General features: G+C 45.1%; 1 protein-coding gene across 1 annotated transcript in view; it reads right to left on the reverse strand.

Moving 5' to 3' along the window:
- The window catches only part of Adamts16 (ADAM metallopeptidase with thrombospondin type 1 motif 16), a 129,055-nt gene extending 113,384 nt beyond the window's left edge, over positions 1-15,671 (reverse strand). Inside the window, exons 1-3 of the mRNA XM_076856230.1 lie at positions 15,612-15,671; positions 15,385-15,490; positions 8,707-9,032 (exon numbers count right to left, since the gene is read on the reverse strand). Of these exons, the coding sequence (XP_076712345.1) occupies positions 8,707-9,032; positions 15,385-15,490; positions 15,612-15,671 (492 nt within the window). The remainder of the gene's footprint in view (positions 1-8,706; positions 9,033-15,384; positions 15,491-15,611) is intronic.
- Between the last annotated feature and the right edge of the window lie 2,662 nt (positions 15,672-18,333).

Consider the following 18,333-nt stretch of genomic DNA (forward strand, 5'->3'; position numbering starts at 1 on the left):
AAACAAGAGAATAATAGGATTTTTAGAAGAAGTGATAACTACCCTATGCATTAATTCCTTAGCAAATATCACACTTTATACAACAGGAACTAAATTTCAAATAGATTTTATTCCAAGGACAGTTATCATACCATGTTTATTTTTAAGTAAAAATGCTAACCTAAGTACAGAACTTGCAAGAAATTGTTTAGAAAATCTATTCCTTTCATATTCAACAGAAAATATTATTAAACAAACCTCATTTAAAGCTATTGAGTAATGAAGTTTGTAAAAGCAGTTTTATCAAAAATCCTAGAGATTAATCCATTTCTTAAATATGTACTTCATTAGAAAATTTAGGGTGTTTGCCATCAGTAATAGAAAGAAGTCAAATGAAACAGATTGTAAAATTGGTTTATGTTTATGTATACTCCAAAAGAGAGGTTGAGAAGACTCATGATTTCTGTTTGTAAATTAATTATACATTCATTTATTGCAAAAAAAAAAATGAATTTGGGTTTGCATACAATAAGAACTTGGTGGCACAAAATGGAATAAACAGGTTTTTAAATTAAATAATCAGTTCATAATATGGTATCAAAAATCAGACCTAGAAGCAGATAATTATAAATTAAAGCCACAGGTATCTCCACTGGGGCCCCTGATGTACTACAAATGGAAATGCCAAGAACAAGTGGGTAGATGCCAAGGAAGATATCACTAGGGTGGAAACCAATGAGAAAGCCACTGCATTGCAGAGCGAGCTCAGTGAAGATTCAGTGGAAATTCTCATGCAGAAACCACCAATTCCCTGTAGGGAGATGACAGCCTTGTGATCAAAAGGATCCAAGCATTGTGGTCTTGAATTATTGGCCTGGAGTCAGAACACATAGGTCCATCATCTGCTTCTTTAAGAATGAGCTTCAGAATATTCTTAAATTAAGGATAATAAAAGAGTCTGGGGTAATTATCTATAAAATGTGCTAATAATTACACTTAGCAGAGCCTGACTTTCTGAATAGCAGTGTGAAAAGTGTGGCAGCACTTTTCCCTGGTGAAACTGCTGAAAAACCACACACACACACACACACACACACACACACACCCTTTAAAATGTCTGAAAATTATCCCAAAGGCATAAAAAATGGAGAAACAACAACTGAATATAATCTAGTAACTCCTAAAAAGAGTGCCGAAATCTGGTAGCATTTGAACAATTGTCCACTTATATCCTCACTCTGCCTCCAGCTCAGTGTGACAAAAATTCTATCCCAGGCATATGCAGCCACAAAGACAGGGGATCCCAACCTCTTTCTTCCTTCCACCAACTCCCATTCTAGCGCTACATTTTTACATCAAGAATGACAAGTCTAGCTGGGTGTGGTGGCTCACGCCTGTAATACCAGTAACTCCAGTAAGCTGAGATAGGAGAATTATGAGTTCAAAGCCAGCATCAGCAAAAGGGAGGCATTAAGCAACTCAGTGACACTCTGTGTCTAAATAAAATACAAAATAGGGCTGAGGATACAGCACAGTGGTTGAGTGTCCCTGAGTTCAATCCTTCATACTCCCTCCCCACAAAAAAAAAAAAAGAAAGAAAAAGAAAAAGAAAAAAAAAAAGAATGGCAAGTTCCTGAATTCATCCTCTCAGTTCCATATTGCAGAAGTTCAACTTCAGGCAGACATGGCCATAAGAGCTAGTTTTCCTTCTATTAAGAAGTCCTTGCTCATACAGTGGAAACTCTACTCCAGGCTCAGTAGGCCAAGAAAAATGGATCCTTATACACTTCACTCCAGCTTACTGGCAGGGTGGAAATTTCAGACTAGGAAGCAAATCAAAGTGGACTGTGGGCTTCCATCTCTATCCAAGTTCCACTCACAGAGGAGGAGTGTTGCAATGGGATGAACAGGCCACTCCACCAGCCCCAGCTGCAATCTGGTGCCTCAGAGGTTTTCCCAGGAGAGACAAGCTGTGATAACAAAGTGCTCACCTATAGGGGTTAGCTTTATTTGGAATAGAAGGTAGGGAAGTTTTGCCTAACAACATCATCAAAAATAATCACCATCTTTGTTGTGAGCAATTAGAAGGAGGAGATTCTGCCACTTTTAACAACTTGGATGAATCTGGAGGACATTGTAGTAAGTAAAATGAGTCAGACACAGAAAGAGAATACAGCATGATATAACTTAAATGTACAATCTTAAAAAAAAAAAAAAGGTGAATACATAAAACAGAGAGTATAGTAGAACACTGATTACCAGGGGCAGGGAGAAAGACAAAATGGGGACAAATTGGTCAAAGGACATAAATTTGCACAAAATAAGTAAGAATCAATAGCTAACATAAGGACTTTATATAAAGATATTCTATTGTATATTGAAACTTTCCTAAGGGAGCTCTCCCCCTGCCCCCCCCCACACACACAAGGTATCATGGAAAGTACAAGAAGATTGATTTTCATGCCTGTAGTAATTATTTCACCATATATATATATATATATATATATATATATATATATATATATATATCTCAAACCATCAAGTTCATACCTTAAGTACATATAATGCAAACTTATTTTAAAAAAAGAAACACATAATGATAATGTATCAGAAAATGGAGAATACAATAAAGAGAAATATAGAAAAAGAACTACATGCAAATTCTAGAATGGAAAAGTACAATACATTAAATGTTACATTTAGTATAGGAACTTGATAATAGATTTGAATCGAAAGGAGAAAATCATCAAACTTAAATATAAATTAATGAAGATTATTTTATTCAAAGAACACAGAGGAAAACAGAAAAGAAAAATGCACAGAGTCTCAACAAACATGTAACATCTTTAAGCATATCAATGCTTTCATAATGTAAGTATCAAAGAAGACAAGAGACAGAAAGAGAAATAAATTATTAAAAAAATAATGGCTGAGTACATTCTCAGTTGGTCAAAAATATTAATCTACACATTCAGGAATTTCAGCTAAATCCAAGAAGAATAAACACAAAGATAACCATACATATAAACATAAAAAATGTGAAAGACACAGAGAAAAACTTAAAAGCATTAAGAGAATAATAACTATGTACAATGAAACCGCAACGAAATGAACAGCAGACTTACATCAGAAACAATGGAAGTCAGAAGGCAGTAGAAGGACAAACTCCAAGTGCATCCTCCCCAACAAAAGCAAAACAAAACACTGTCAACCAAGACAAGAAAGGTCTCTGGGTGAGTTTGGATCAATCTAATTTATTACACTTTCTTCCTTATCTTTCCCAATAATATCTGTACAATCTGCTGAGAACAGGACATCCTGAGATAGGAAACTGGGGGGAACAGCCCAAACTCTGCTCCAGTCTCCCTCCCACCTTGAAACAGAAAGTGCTTCAGTGTTTTTACATTGTGCATTACGGTCACCAGGGTATGAAACTCAGGGTGAGCTGCATATCAGGATCATTTAGCTATAGTGCTAGTCAAGCATATGCAGGCAAGACCAAGACTCCAACCTCCCTGGGCAGGTTGTAGAGCCTCAGGGTCCAGCTTATGGGGACTCCTAGGCTTCATTTGTCTCTTGCCTCCAACCCAAAAGTAAATACCCACTTTGTGTGGCTTATTGTGTATTTGGTGTTCTGCCTCACCAGATTTCAGATATGTTGGTAGCTAATACTCAGTGAACCTTCTTACCAAACCAGTAATCTCTAATCTTTATGCCGAAAATAAAAAACAACCTTGAAATACCACTTTATAATTACGAGAGTGGATAAAATAGAAAAGATAGACATTAAGAAGTTAGAAAGAATGTGGTGAGATTGGAACCCTCATACACTGGAGGAATGTAAATGGCACAGCTACTATTGGAAACAGCTTGGCAGCTTCTCAAAAGTTTAAGCACAGAGATTTACATGACCCAGGAATTATACTTCTAAGTACATACTAAAGAGAAATAAAGACTCATGTCCACACATAAACCTGTTCACAAATGTTCATACCAGCATTATTCATAACGGAAAAATGAAAATATACAGTAGTGTTTACCAACTGATAATGGATGAAATAAAATATGTGGCAAAATAAAGCCGTGGTATATACTACAGCATAGATGAACTGTGAAAATATCATGCTAAGGAAAGAAGCTAGCCACCAGCAAGCCACAGGTTGGATGTTTCTCATAATAAATGGGCAGATAGGCAAATCTGCAGGGAATAGGTTGGATTCTGAGGCACTTCAGGAGTAAGAGAATTTGGGGAAATGGGGATGAACTCTAGGGTTTTATTTCTGAGGGGATGTCAATGTCTACAATTAAATTCTGGTACAAACTACACAACTCTGATTATACTAAAACCCACTGAAGTGTACATTTTGAAGGCATGGACTTTACATTATGTTAATTATACCTTGTTACAACTTATATTTAAAATAAATTAGTATTTATCTCTGTGGATTATCAGATTAAGTGAATAACAAGTGTGAAGCTACTAGCAAATTATTTTGCACAAACATTCAACAAGTGAATATCATTCTTGCAATCATCATCATCATCATCATCATCATCATCATCATCATCATTATTTCTAGCCCAGGTGTTCTATCTGTTCAACAGTTTTCATTATCTAAATGAAAACAGGGCTTTTTGATCCTTCCTTTTTCTCCTTTACTTTGTCTAAGCATTAGAATGAATTTGTGTGAGTGTGAGGTCATTACAAGAGACACATACTGTCAATTTGGTAGAGATGTAAGTATAACAGATATTATCTTGAAAAGGTCATGCTTATTGTTAACTAATATTTTGAATCAAGATAATTGGTGGTACAGTATACAAATATTATTTGGTATAGTACTTGATTAATGTAAAAATATTGATCTCTTTTTGCGGGGTGATATTATCAAGAATTCCATAAATTTCTTAGATGTTAGCCACCTTTCTTAGGATGCTTGTGATCCCTCCCCTGATGAGCATCTTGTCCTGACTCTACCCTGAAGACTGGGCTTGGTCTTGGTTTGTGGACCACTCCTTGTGCCACCATGGTGGTGAGGTGCCCTCTGTTGAGTCTCCTGGTGCTCACTGCCTCTCCCTGTGTAAGTACCTGGGAGAGAATATACCCTCCCCTGCCCCTCTCATCAGCCATGTCTCTCTGAGCCCAGGTCTGGCAGGCTCCAGGGACACAGTTCTGAAGCCCACTTACCATTCACATCCTTTTTGTCAACATAAACCTAAAGTAAAATGCTTGTTTTAGTTCTGCTTTTCTCCTTTATGATATTTGTTTGCTACAAAGAGAACAACAACATCAACTAGATTTCAGTGCTCTTCAAATCAGTCATAAGAGGACAACTTGGAAAATGTTCCACATTCAGAATTGGATGACCCAGGGGAAACTTTATATGGCTGTGGAAGGTGTGTGGCCTCACTGTTGTGGCCATGGCACAAGATGCTACATTCTGAGGCAACATGCTTGGAAATCAGGAGTGATCTTTTCATCCTGAAGGTTAAATGGGGAGAATAGGGAGCACTTCCCACTAGACAGGATCCTGCCTTCATGTGCTTTCCACTGGGCTCTGCCAAACTGTCTGGGTGAAAACAAATAGGCCAGGGCCTGGCCACACCCAGGGCCAAATTCCTTAAATAAGGAAGTTCTGTCTCTAGGGAAAATGCTATCCACTCAAGAATGGTTTGGAACCAGTTTTCAAGAAAGGACAAGAGCTACAGGAGCCTGCTCATGCAGTCAATGGCCTGTGGATGTCACAAGCTCAAACCACCTGCACAGAACCTAGTATGCCCAGAAAATAGACCTAAGGCCTGTGAGGGGACAGGAAGTCCTGCTTCTCACGGGCAGTCAGCAAGCAGCATCTCCTGCCCCTTCCTGTGAGCCCCATGGACACCCCGAGGGCAGGCAGCTGTGAACTTCCTTGGCTGGCCTGGGGCTGACGGTGCAGTGCAGCCTTTTCTCTGTGCGAAAACCTGATGCCACAGCATGGACTTCGACGCACGGCAGGCAGCGCACCTCTCCTGGCATCAGGAGCAGCACAAAATGCTCTACTGGTTCCTGGCTCCCACCAGAGAGTGGGGTCAACGAATTCCACCTAGAAACTGAAAAAAGTCTCAACTGAGGCTCCCTCTGCTCCTCCTCCTCCTCATCTTCTCTGAGGTCTGGGTTAGACTAGAATCTGAACATCCCCAAATGACAAGGGAGCTCTCATCTCATGGAAAAGACACTCTCTTGTTCTTCACGTGCCAAAAGGTTGGAAGGTGAGGAGTGGGGCGGCCCCAGCTGGAGAGAAGCAGCAGACTTGACTGCCACTTGAGGGGCCCCTTCAATGTTCTTCTCATCTGGCTAAAGTGAGAGGACTTTTAATCTTTTTTTTTCCCTTAAAATGCCATTGGTTTGTCCTATCTCAGGGCAAGTGCCTCTCACTCTAAAGGCCAGCTGAGGTCACATTTGCAATGACCGTCTATGGACAAAATATCAGGCAAGCTGGCGTTCATGTATTTGGAAGATTAATGGTGAAAACATACAAATTTCTATTCCCTAGGTCACACTATCAGATTCCATTGTTTACTGCCCAGAGGAGCCTATTTTTCTGTTCTTTTTCACTTTTTATCTGCACAATTACACTTCTGCTGTTAACTCCCGTCATGTTCAAAGAGAGCCAGAAATCCCAAGCTGCTGCCAGCCAGCTTGATGCGTGGGACACCGTCCAGGGCATAACTCAACTACCACGGGAGGGCCCTGCCTCTTGGAGACCAGGGTCGTCAGAGGGCCTGTCTCCCGCTGTTAATGGCAAAGACCCACCCAATCCCGAAAACCAGAGCCAGCGTTGCCGAAATTGGAAAGGCATGTTCCACCTTCCCACACATGGCTGGTCTAAATCTTTGCAAAAGAAAACCAAGGAATAGGTATCATAATTTATAGATACATGAAGAGTTTCACTCCATGTTATGATTTGGAAATGAGGTTTCTCGAAAGCTCATGTCTGAGGCAAGTACCTGGGAGAGAATGTACCCTCCCCTGCCCCTCTCATCAGCCATGGTCTCTCTGGGCCCAGGTCTGGCAGGCTCCAAGGACACACATACTTTTTGTCAACATAAATCTAAAGTAAAATGCTTGTTTTAGTTCTGCTTTTCTCCTTTATGATATTTAGAGGCAAAATGATTTGGTCCTGAAAGCTTAAACCTAATCAGCAGACTAAGCCATTGACACGGAGTAAGTGCGCTGCACCTGTAGGCAGGGAGAGTGTGGCTGGAGGAGGTGGGTCACGGGGGGCATGCTTTGGGTCTTTATATCTTGTCCCAGGTGAGCGAAGTTCTCTCTCTGCTTTCTGGAGGCCACATCCTGAGTTCCTTTCCTCCTCCACACCCTTTCTCAAGATGTCCTGCCTCACCTTGGGCCCAGAGCTTTGGAGTTGGCTGTCTATATATTACTAACACCTCTAAAATCATGAGCACCAAATAAACTTCCTTCTCTAAAATGGTTCTTGCCGTGTCTTTTGGTCATAGTGATGAAAAAACTGACTAAACCACTCGATTAAGGAAGATTTGCTTTGGGGAGAGGATGTGGAAGAACCAGCATATGGTCTTCATGCTCCACAAGAGTGCGAAATCACCCCACCCCTGAACACCTGCTCCACGCATCCCAAACCAAAAGCCTTCACAAAGGAGAGCAGGAATGAGATCGACTCACATCAGATTCCTCTAAAGAGTAGAAAGCTAATCTTCTAAAGTATTTTACAGGATTCAGCATTTGCATATATGTAGCTATTCAAAGAAAGGTTACGGATGTGATTTTGGCATCCGATGCCCCCCACCCCATACACACACAAGTCCTCAGGAGCTGTGGGGTCTGGAGTCCTTCTTTCCTAGCAGGAAAGGAAGTGGAGGACAGGCTGGGAGCATTTTCCAGAGCTGTGGACGATGTCCAGAAGCCCATGTGCTCAACCTTCTGCTCTGCCAGGGCTGGAAGCGTCCTGACCACGCAGTTTCACTCTGGTCTCGGTCACGTTTTGTTTATCTGTGCCTGAGATTAATTTGTGGCCAACAGTCTAAGTATCTCCTAAGCCTTTTCCCCCTAAAACTATGGAAGCATTTTGAGGATAGTAGGAGAGAATTCATCAAGATTTCAGCCTGTGCAGGCCTGAGGGGGGCAGGGGGGGTCCCAGCCGGCACTTGCTGCTCACCCCAAGGTCTCTGCAGAGTGCAGCACAGGAGATAGACAAGCTGAGGGGACGGTCTCAGTCACCGACTCAGGAATTGAAACCTGCACCAGCAGAGGCACCATCTGATGTGGCCAGTGTTGCCCTGGTCTCAAGCTTGTCACCAGCATCAGAATGACAGGAGAAGGTTCTTAAAGTCTCAAACATCAACCAAGTGACCAAGACAGCCAATCCAACAACTAGAGTCACATGAAGACATTTCCCCTGTTTCCATAACAGACTCTTAAACTAAGTAAAAACCTTCCTACGAAGCTGGTTGACACAGACCTGGCTGCAAGTTCAATACAGACTTTCCAAAAAGCGGAGTTCATCTGCCAGCCGCGAGGGCAATGGCGGGAAGGGGTCCACACAGCTCATTTCAGTTTTACTTGGCAGTTTCCCCCTTCTTTTACAGATGTCTGCCCATAATGACAGAATCACAAGCGAGGCTATTCTGAGGGACATTTCTGGTGGTGCCCCCCCTTTTAGCCAGTGCCGCCCCCATCTCAGTCCTGGCAGCCAGAACCATCGCACTCACCAAACCTTGGCAGGTTGAAAGGGCCACGGAGGAGTTTCTGTGGGACCTCAGGGAGCCTTGGTAGAAGCAGAAGTCCTCGGGTGGGAACATCTGCACGGCCTTGGTGCCCCTCTTCCCCAGGGTCTGCACCACGAACCCCGGAGCCACCAGGTTGCTGGAAGCTTTTAAGTCCACCTGGAAGTCATGCCTGGAGCCCTTCAGCCGGAGGTGCAGAGAGTCACCTCCTGGCCGGGCCAGTGCCCTTCGCCGCCGCTGGTGGTGCACGATGTCGTGGGACACGTAGTCACCTCTGCTGTCAACCTCGTAGGCAGACACCAGGTCATACTCTGAAATCAGAGGAGAGGCAGGAAGCTGAGTACCTTCAGGCTTTTGGAAAGAACCACAAAGTCTTAGAATCAAGACTACCTTAGCATTTTCACCAGTAAGAAATGATGGAGGAAAATCCAACACCTTCCCATCCTCAGATCCAAATGCCGGCTAAATAACATCTGAGTTAAAAGGAAAAATCTTAAAAGTGGCTTTTAGGTAAAACACTGCTGCCCTCATAATGCCTTATTACCAATGCAGAATATTCTATAATACTTAAAATATATTATGGATCATGTAAGACCAAAATTGGTCTTCTAGAATTATATCTCATAAATTGTGTTGCCAGAGTAACCATCACATGTAGTCATTTTTACAGCTCTGAGACATTCTGGATTAATATTGTTTTGTCATAGACATCTTCATTAATTTGACAAATTTTGTGTTAAAATTACCACAATTTTTTATAAGACAACTTGCTGCTTAATTATTTAAAGGCAGGAGAAAGTGGAGAGTGCTGACATACTCCAGATCTACCAGGAGCCAGTTCTAAATGCTGGCATGTGTGTCTGCACCCACTGGAGAGCTCATGAACCCCCTGTTGGTCTGGCTTCCCCTCCTGTTTCCTTGGGCTCTTGTAACTTGACCGGATCTCACGTTCCTCTGCCTCTCAAAGGTCACCGTCATACTCTTCTCCCCACTATATACTGTACCCGTTTACACCATATTCAAATTAATTAATTCTTTTTAAAAAGCAGAAGAAATCCCAAAGATGCTAGCAGGTTTCTGGACAAGCATCCAAGCCTTCAGGACCCTGGTCACAGGCATCTCCCAGGGCTGCATCTGGGGTCAGGCCCTTTCTGCAGAAGAAAGAGCGGAGCTCGGGGCTCGGAGGGATCCTGGCAGGTCCTGTGACCACCCCGTGTCTTCTCCAGATGACTCCTCCCTCTCCAGGAAACCAGGACCTGTCCTCTCATCACCACCATCAACAATACCCTCCACGGTCCAGGGCAAGGTTGCTTCCCAGAGGGTGGGAGGGAAGGGCGGGCCTCACCCTTGGGGTCAGATCTTGCTGCCCAACACGTTCTCAGCTCAGACCTGGAGTTGACGGCCAAGCAAAGACCGCTGTGTCAAAGCCGGATCACAAAATATTTTAGTTAGTGATTTGTCAGCTTGTTTCATATCTTTTCATTATTTAACCCATTAAGTCTCAGTCTTCCAATTACAAATTGACACGGATGCATTAAAATAGGTTGGAATAATCTAGAGCTTCCATTTCCCACCTACTTTAAGGCCCTGTGTCAATTGACATATATTCAAATGCTCTAATCACTATCTATTACTTATATCAAAAGAATAGACCTCTACAAACATAATGATTATTTCAGAGTTACCATACATGGGACATAAGTTTTCATAGGTGTCCCAAATCCCAGGTGATGGGTCACAGTAGCTTAAGCCTATGGTCCATGTGCCTCCAACTGCTGGTGAGCCCTGGGCCTGCACATTCTAGGAGAGGGCTGGCTTTCTCTCCTGAATTTTTTCTACACACTCACCCACTCTAAAATATCAGCAGGGTGTGAGGCCTTCCACCAAATGTGAGATGTCTTTGAAAAGGACACTGGACCCAGCCCCAGAGCAGGCCAAAGGAATCTCGCCAGCATCCAGGTGGACATCCTGTGGACCCGCAGTGTAGTTCCTCTTGCTTGTTGGACATAACCCCAGGGCTCATATTCTAAGAATGCATCTCCCCTCTGTTATCAAATTACACTCTTGGGAAGCTTCTCTGCCAGACGCTTATGAACCCAGCTCTTCTCTGCGTTGGCCATAAGATAAAGTAAAACCTCAATCTACTTCTGTCAAGTGGAATTTGTTGTAAGTCAACAATATTCAATAAATTGTTTTTGGAGACGGGGAGAAGATTTTCTTCACAGTTAAACTTCAGAGTAGATTGTCCTTCTGCTCCTGCTCAGTCCTGGTAGGTGACTGCGTGGTTACTCAGGAGCAGGGCTCTGGGAAAAGTGTGTGTTGGGTTTGGGAGAGGTGAAGCAAGCCAGGGGTGATGGCAGGACATAGCGGAGAGCCTGCTGCTGGAGCCCAGGGCAGGGTGAGGGCCCGTGCAAGGCAGGCAGAGGTCAGAGGGCATGCAATTGGAGCCAAGCTGAGCTCTGCTGGGCCCCACAGGACAGTCCCGACCGTGGGGTGTGAACGGGCACGCAGCCTACCTGACTGGGGTGGGGAGGGCCTCGCAGGTTGGAGAGGCAGCAGGTTCCACAGAGGACTTGACAACTCACCACTGACCTTCAACTAACCACTGAAGAAGGTGACTTGCGTCTGATGGGGTAAAATAGGTTGGCAACCCTTGATATTTTAATTAGGAAAATGAGAAATCATATGAAACTGATGAAAGTGCCCGTCTGGTGGAGAAGGAGAATTGGGGCAGGGGTTGGTGCTTCTGGTGAGATGTGGGAGTCTGTAGTCTGCTCCAGGTGCCACTCAAAGAGGAGGAGCCTTGCTCCTGTGTGGCCTGCATCTGCCCAAAGTACTCTCCTTACAGGGAGACACCCCTCTCACCCTGGGTTCTGGGTTCTAGGAAAGGCTCCTCCCCATAATCTGTTAAGGCCTCTCACCACATGGCCTCCCAGGGGACAGCTTTCCATTTGCCACTGACCCCTTACCCATCCTTTGGGGTCATTGGGGACAGGAAGCACATGGTATTGCTTCAAAGCACAGCTCATCAGCAAACTCTCTTGCACATGAAAAGGTGACAACCAAATAAAAAAGTCACACTTCTCCCCAGTGACATAAGCCACTTCTTACGACCTTTATTTTGGAGGGCGGATGATATTTACCCTTCACTGAGAGGAGGGTGTGGTTGGTTGAAGGACCTCTTTCCCTAGGGCACGCAGTGCTGTGCTGAGCACGGAAGGACAGGCAACCACCCAGGAGAAAGGTTGACGTGTGGCATCACCCGTTTCCCTGGCGCAAACACCCTGCACGGCTGGCTTTAGTGACCAACATGGTATTGCTGGCACGGAATCAGGAAGGGACTGGCGGTGGTCCATCACTGTGACGTGTGTCCACCTCACAGACGCAAGGTGCTAACGGCCTCGGAAGCACAGGGGACAGCAGGATGCGGGAAATTAGCAAGGGAGGGGAGCTGCGTATTTAGCTGTTTTGAAACAGGGGCTTCACTTCACTGTGTTTTTATACGTTTTGATTTTTTAGCAATCAGCTGAGTAAACCCCCAGCATGGCAGCCGCTGCCTCTCCAGAACTGGCATGTGCTGGCAGAGACCCCAGCTGTTCCGCCTGCTTCCATCCCTGTTCCTCCCCAAGAGGGAGGAGAAGGGCCTGCTGGGAGAGCCTCCTCCAGGTTGTGTCCAGTGGTGCTCAGTTGAGGTGACTCCCGCTCCCTGGGACACATGGCACTGTCTGGAGACTTTTTGGTCATCACAGGGGGAAAGGGAGACTGTTGCTCCTGGACTGGGGCAGGCTGGACCCAGGGCTGTTGCTGAGCATTCTGCAATCATGGGGCAGCCCCCAGAACAGGATGCCACTACAGCCAAGGTTGAAAAGCCTCCCTGTGCTCCAGAGAGCAGCCCTTAGAATCCCATGCGTGCTCTCAGGAATGAGTCTGTGGATGGGAAAGCCAGAGTTCAGAGAATGAACCCACCAAACAGGGTATCCGCCCTGGCACCCTTGGGAGAGAAGCCAGCTGGGACACCCGTGAGCCGAATGCTGACCCTGACCCTGCACTCCTGCCCTAAGACTGTAATCCCCTAAACAGTGGCTCATGATGTCTATAAAGCACAGTGAGATTCCTGCTGTTTGCAATCCTTTAAAAAAGACCTTGTCCATGTAAGATGTGTTTAATGAGAAAAAAGTTTGTGGATCCCTGCTCACTCAGTACACTGAACTACATGATTTTAAGTTTTTTTGACCACAGCCTCAAGTCTAGAAGGAGTCAGAGTAGAAAAGACCCCACTGCACTGTGGGTGTAGACCCCCTGGTGAGCCTGGGGGGCCAGCAGGTAGCAGCTCCAGGCACTTTGCTTCCTCCTCTGTGTTCAGTGACATCACACTGGTGGCTGGGAGTTGGCAGCAATGGGAGTATTTATACCACAGGAATCCAATCAAATGTATGAACTGGTGCCCAAGACCTCCCCCGCAAAGGGGAGGTTGTCAAACATTTACAAGCAGACTGCTGGGCCATCCGGAGACTACCCTGTCTCCTGGCATGTAGGTGTCTGAATGTAAACCATTGCAAACTTCAAACACACACACACAAACACACATCTTTTACATCCAGTTAAAGCAAGTTCTAAAGAACTTCTAAACCTTACTTAGGAAATTAAAAAGTTAGCAATCTGTGATGGGTCTTTGGTTTAACAGAGCCAGGATTTTTATTACAAAGATATATTTGTAGGAAAGTGCATTTAATCTCCCATTAACGAATAAAAAGCAATGTTGAATCAACAACAAAAACAAAAACAAAAAATTGGCATGTTTCTTAAGAATCTGAAAATGGATCAAGGACATCCATGGCATGCTCTCTCCACTGGGAGACTGATCGCTCCGACACCCAGCAACATTTTGGAATTGTTACTTGGAACAAAAACCAGGGCCCCAGATAGTTATTTCAAAATCAACTTGTATCATGGGTACCTGACATCCCACAGTCAGCTGATCCCAAGGTCACATGAAGTGCATGATAGCTTTGCTACTCTAGACTGCTGTGTACTGCTGAGTGGTCTTTCCTCTGGAGGTGTGGACACTGTCCACTGATGCCCACTTTCTCAGTTCAGCCTTTCATAATTAAACAGCTAAAGCACAAGAGGGTTGGGGAGGTGGGGGCAGTGTGTCTACTAAGACAGAACCTCCCTGATGATGGCTCACACCTGCTTCAGGTTCTGACCCAGCCAGGTAAGTGGCTATCATGGGCACACTGTGCTAACGATACCAGCTGACAAGGTGACAAAAAGATGCTTTCCTCTGTGCTCACAGGAAAGGTAAGGAAGCCCAAGTCTTAGGCAGGAAGCACAGGCTTTTCTTCCTGAATAGTTCTCTATCTATAATGTTCTTGCTCTAAATAAAACTTCAAAAATGCTATAAAATACTCTAAAATATCCTGAGTCCCTCTGGAATTTTCATGATTTTATTCTAAAACAAATACTTTTTTACCACATCTTAAAAGAAATACATGAAGGTGGACCATTAACTTCTAATATGATCATGTTGTAGAATGCATGGGGAAGCATTAAAGGAGATAAGGATCGCTATGGAAGGGAGCTTTAAACAGACCCAGAGTTAACTTTCCCCTTAAATACAGTGAAAGTGATTTTTAAACATTTTATATTATTTGTATCTAGCGCCCTCTGGTGGTGCTCAAAGGGGCCCACGGTCTACCATCAATCTCCTTATATACTATGTACAATTCACATATTCATTCAGTAGGACAGAATTTCAACAGCTAATGCAAATATATTTTGTCTTTCTGTTAAACAGGATGAATAAACTGCATGGAAGAATTTTTGATCATTAACTCTACTTTCCTAGGTTTTCTAAGAACACATTGAAATAATCAAACCTAGTTGTTCCTCTAAAAGCCAATGTCATTCCCTGTGGAAAAATGATATGGAGAACTAACATCCAGTAACTGCTGTCACACGGGGCACAGAGAGAAACCACCTAGAAACCCATGTCACACATCTGCTTTCTCGTTTATCTGAGGGGGTAGCATGACACAGACCCATTCCACTCAGATGCTGCAAAAGCCACTTGTAAGCAGCAGAAGCCAAACCACACATTGTAGAAGGATCAGATTCCTTCCCTACCAAATTGTGGCACAGAACACAAACATTGCTGATGACATCACAACAAGCTAATTAGCCATTCCACTCTCTATGATGCTTCACTTGTGACTCAGTTCTTGAAAAGCATTAACTTTTATACTCAGGTCACAAGCACTGTGGAATAACGACAGCCTTTTGTCTCTTACTCTGATAGTTAGATATAGAGGGAGACTTGAGGTGGGGGAGAGGAGGGGAAGAGAGAAACTCTGGTAAAGACTTTACATCAACGAGGTGTACATTAACCTACACATTGGTCTAGACCCTGCCTAGGATCTTCTAATTTTCTAAAAGTAAAATATATTTCCTTGTCTCTTTCTTACTATTGAAACTGGCACACCGTGACTATTATATCAGGAATTTCAATATAAATATCGGTGGAAGCCCACTCGTCAGCGCGCACTCATGTCTTAAAAGCAGAGTTTAGAGTTAGGAACCTTCGCAGCAGTTTATAAACCAGCGGTGGGTTTTTTACGAGCTGCTAAATTGCAAGGATTAGAAGACCCCAATTCGCTGACTTACCGCCGGTTTCCATTCCTCCAGGCCGCTCCGGGGGAGGGGGCAGATGCCGGACGCTAGGGCTTCCAGCCGCTGCAGCTGCGGGTTCCATCTCGCACGCAGGTGCCTGCTGGAAAACACCTTGGTGAGACCTCTGGGGTTCCGGGAGAGGAGTCCCAGGAGGGACGCGTCCCCACCTGTCAAGGATGCACCGCTACCTACTGCCTGTGGCAGAAGCCCACCTTACTCACCTGCACGCAGACCTGCGCCAGCAGCAGCACCCAGAGCGTCGCGCAGCCTGGGACCCTCATAGCCCGGTCTCCCCGCTCGAGCTGGCGTTGCGCTCCTGAGTAGAGTTCGCAGGGCTTTATCCAGGGGCGCTCGGCCGTGAGGGCAGGTCACTGGATGGTCTGCAGCCGGGCAGCAGCCAGCCACCAGTGTGCAAGCGTGCAGCGAAGATCCCACCCGGGCTGGAGCTCAGGATTCCAGCCGCCACTCCAGCGCCCGCGCCGGGGTTATTACTGCGCCTCCGCGCAGCGCGGGGGGCGGAGTGGCAGCCCCAGTGGCTAGGGCTGCTGAGCACCCGCCCGAACCGTGGGAGAGCCTGGGAGGAGGGGAAAGGAGGGGAAGACAGGAGGGGGAGAGAAGAGGAGGAGAGGGCAGAACAGGGTAAGAGGACCCAGCAGACCTGCTGTTGGGTTGCAGGACTCTGCGGTTAGCCTTCGGCGGCCGGCTTCACACACAGGAGGGCTGGACTTGCGCAGCTCAAAGAGCAGAGCACCTGCAGCCAGCAGGATTGCTTTCTGACGCCCTGGCTTTCTCCGCGTCCTGCCTGTACCCTGGGCCCTCCGGAGGGTGCAGAAGATACCCTCTTAACGCCCTGCGGAGGGTATTGCGTGAGCACCAAAGGGCGCCCAACCTTACCGGGCACGCATGGGGCTGGGCACGCACGGGGCTGTGTGTAAGCTCATGTGCGTGGAGCTTGGTGATGCAGGAATTTCACTCTTTCACTGCTGGCCTGTTGGATTACACGGTAGGGTTACTGACCACATGTGTACATCATTGCACAACAAGTTCATGCATACACACATGCATAAGTACACGAGTATGTGTCTGCACCCGTGTGAGTACATGCAAAGCGTACCTCTCTGCTGGCTGCTCTCCCACTCCCATACTTTCCCTAGGTCCTGGGTCTTTGGCTTCTGCTGCTGGAGTTGCAGGGTCCCTCACTTTCAGTATGGTCTGACCTTGCTGAATTTGAAATTTTGGAGAAAGGTTGCATGAGAAAATGTGGTGGGTGTGCTCTGCACTTCTCTGCCAGCCTGCGTGGAGCCTGTAGGTGCCCAGGGAGAGCTCACAGTTGACTTCTTGCCTTAGGCAGGCCTGAGTGTCAACCATGCTGGGCAGATCAGCTGGCTGGGCCTGAGCTGCTCCTGCTCCAGATCTCTCTCTCTCTCTCTCTCTCTCTCATTTGAAAGTATTGTTCAAAAAACACAAACATTTTTACCAAAAGGACTGAATTGGAGTAAACTTAAATCACCTGTCATCCTCCTTCCTCAATGCCCTCTATTTTTTTTTTTTCTCAGCAAACCTGCACTCACCTGGAAGGGTGAGAATGAGCTTGGACAGTGCCTGGACATCTTCAAAATGTTCTTCAGACGGAGGCAGAATTTCCCTTTCTCCTGAGTACAGAACTTTGCATGTTTGGTAAATGGGGTTTCTAATTACCTCCAATTGTGTCCAGTACAACATAAAAGGGAATCAGAGTTTCCGAGTTGAGTTTCCCCATGGAGATGACCAGGGCCTCTCTTTTATAAATTCAAATGGATGAAATGAAAGAAGAATGGTTGATATAAAATGTTTCACTATTAGGGTCTTTTTAAAAAAACAGTGTTTAATCAGTTTCTTTCCATTGTGAAAAGTAAATGCTGTTCTTTACAATGGTGCAAGTTTCTCATTTCCTCTAGTAGTACGCGAATCCAGTGCTCATCCTAGAATAGGAGAGGGCAGACTCCAGCCTGTGGGTGCAGTTGGGAACTGACGTGGGTAACAGATCTTAGAACACTGTGCAGTTACTCAAAGCTGCTTCTCAGGCTCGGGAAGGAGCAAAGGGGGAGGCTGGAGGCTAGGGGAAATGGCAGCACACAGGTCCCCTGCAAAAGGGACAGCCAGAAAAATGAGAAGTTGTGCTGCATTGGTGTAAATGAGTCAAAATGCATTCTGCTGTCATACATACCAAATTCAAATGAATAAATAATTAAAAATATTACATAAAAAGGGGGACAGTTGGAAGTGAGTGGCCGGTGTGTGGGTTGTAGCAATAGTGATGGGGGCCAGATAGACCAATTTTTTTTTTTGTACCCAGAATTGAGTCCAGAGGCACTTATCCTCAGCCCTTTTAAGTATTTCATTTAGAGACAGGGTTTCACTGAGCTGCTTAGGGATGTTATTGAGGCTGACTCTGAACTCTAGATTCTCCTGCCTCAGCCTCCCAAGGCGCTGGGATTATAGGCATGCACCACTGTGCCGGTCTTCGACCTGGCTTTTAAAAGGAAGACAAGGATCCAAATTTGGATGTAGAGTTTTCTTTAATTAAAAACATCTTATAAATATAACTCTAAGGACAAATATTGCAAGGATTCAAGCAGCGATAATCCTTCAGTCTGCGACAGGTTGAGAATTTAGCCCTGAACTTTAAGGTCTAATTTAGAAAAATGATTTTGTTATACTTTGCTTAGAGCCTGAACTGGTCTGGCCACCTGCTTTTGCAAGTAAAGTCTCACTGAAACCTGGCTCATTTGTCCACAGATTGTCCATGACTGCTTCACAATGCCAAGGCTCAGGTGTCACAGCAAAGACTGTGTGGCCAGCAAAACCCAAAGGACTTACAATCTGGCTCTTTCCACAAAAATGTGGCAGATACTTCCTTTTTAGTCCAACAGATGTTAGCAGTTGCCTATATTCTGACAGCAG

This window comes from Callospermophilus lateralis, chromosome 5, assembly GCF_048772815.1.
Source record: "Callospermophilus lateralis isolate mCalLat2 chromosome 5, mCalLat2.hap1, whole genome shotgun sequence".
Taxonomy (NCBI): domain Eukaryota; kingdom Metazoa; phylum Chordata; class Mammalia; order Rodentia; family Sciuridae; genus Callospermophilus; species Callospermophilus lateralis.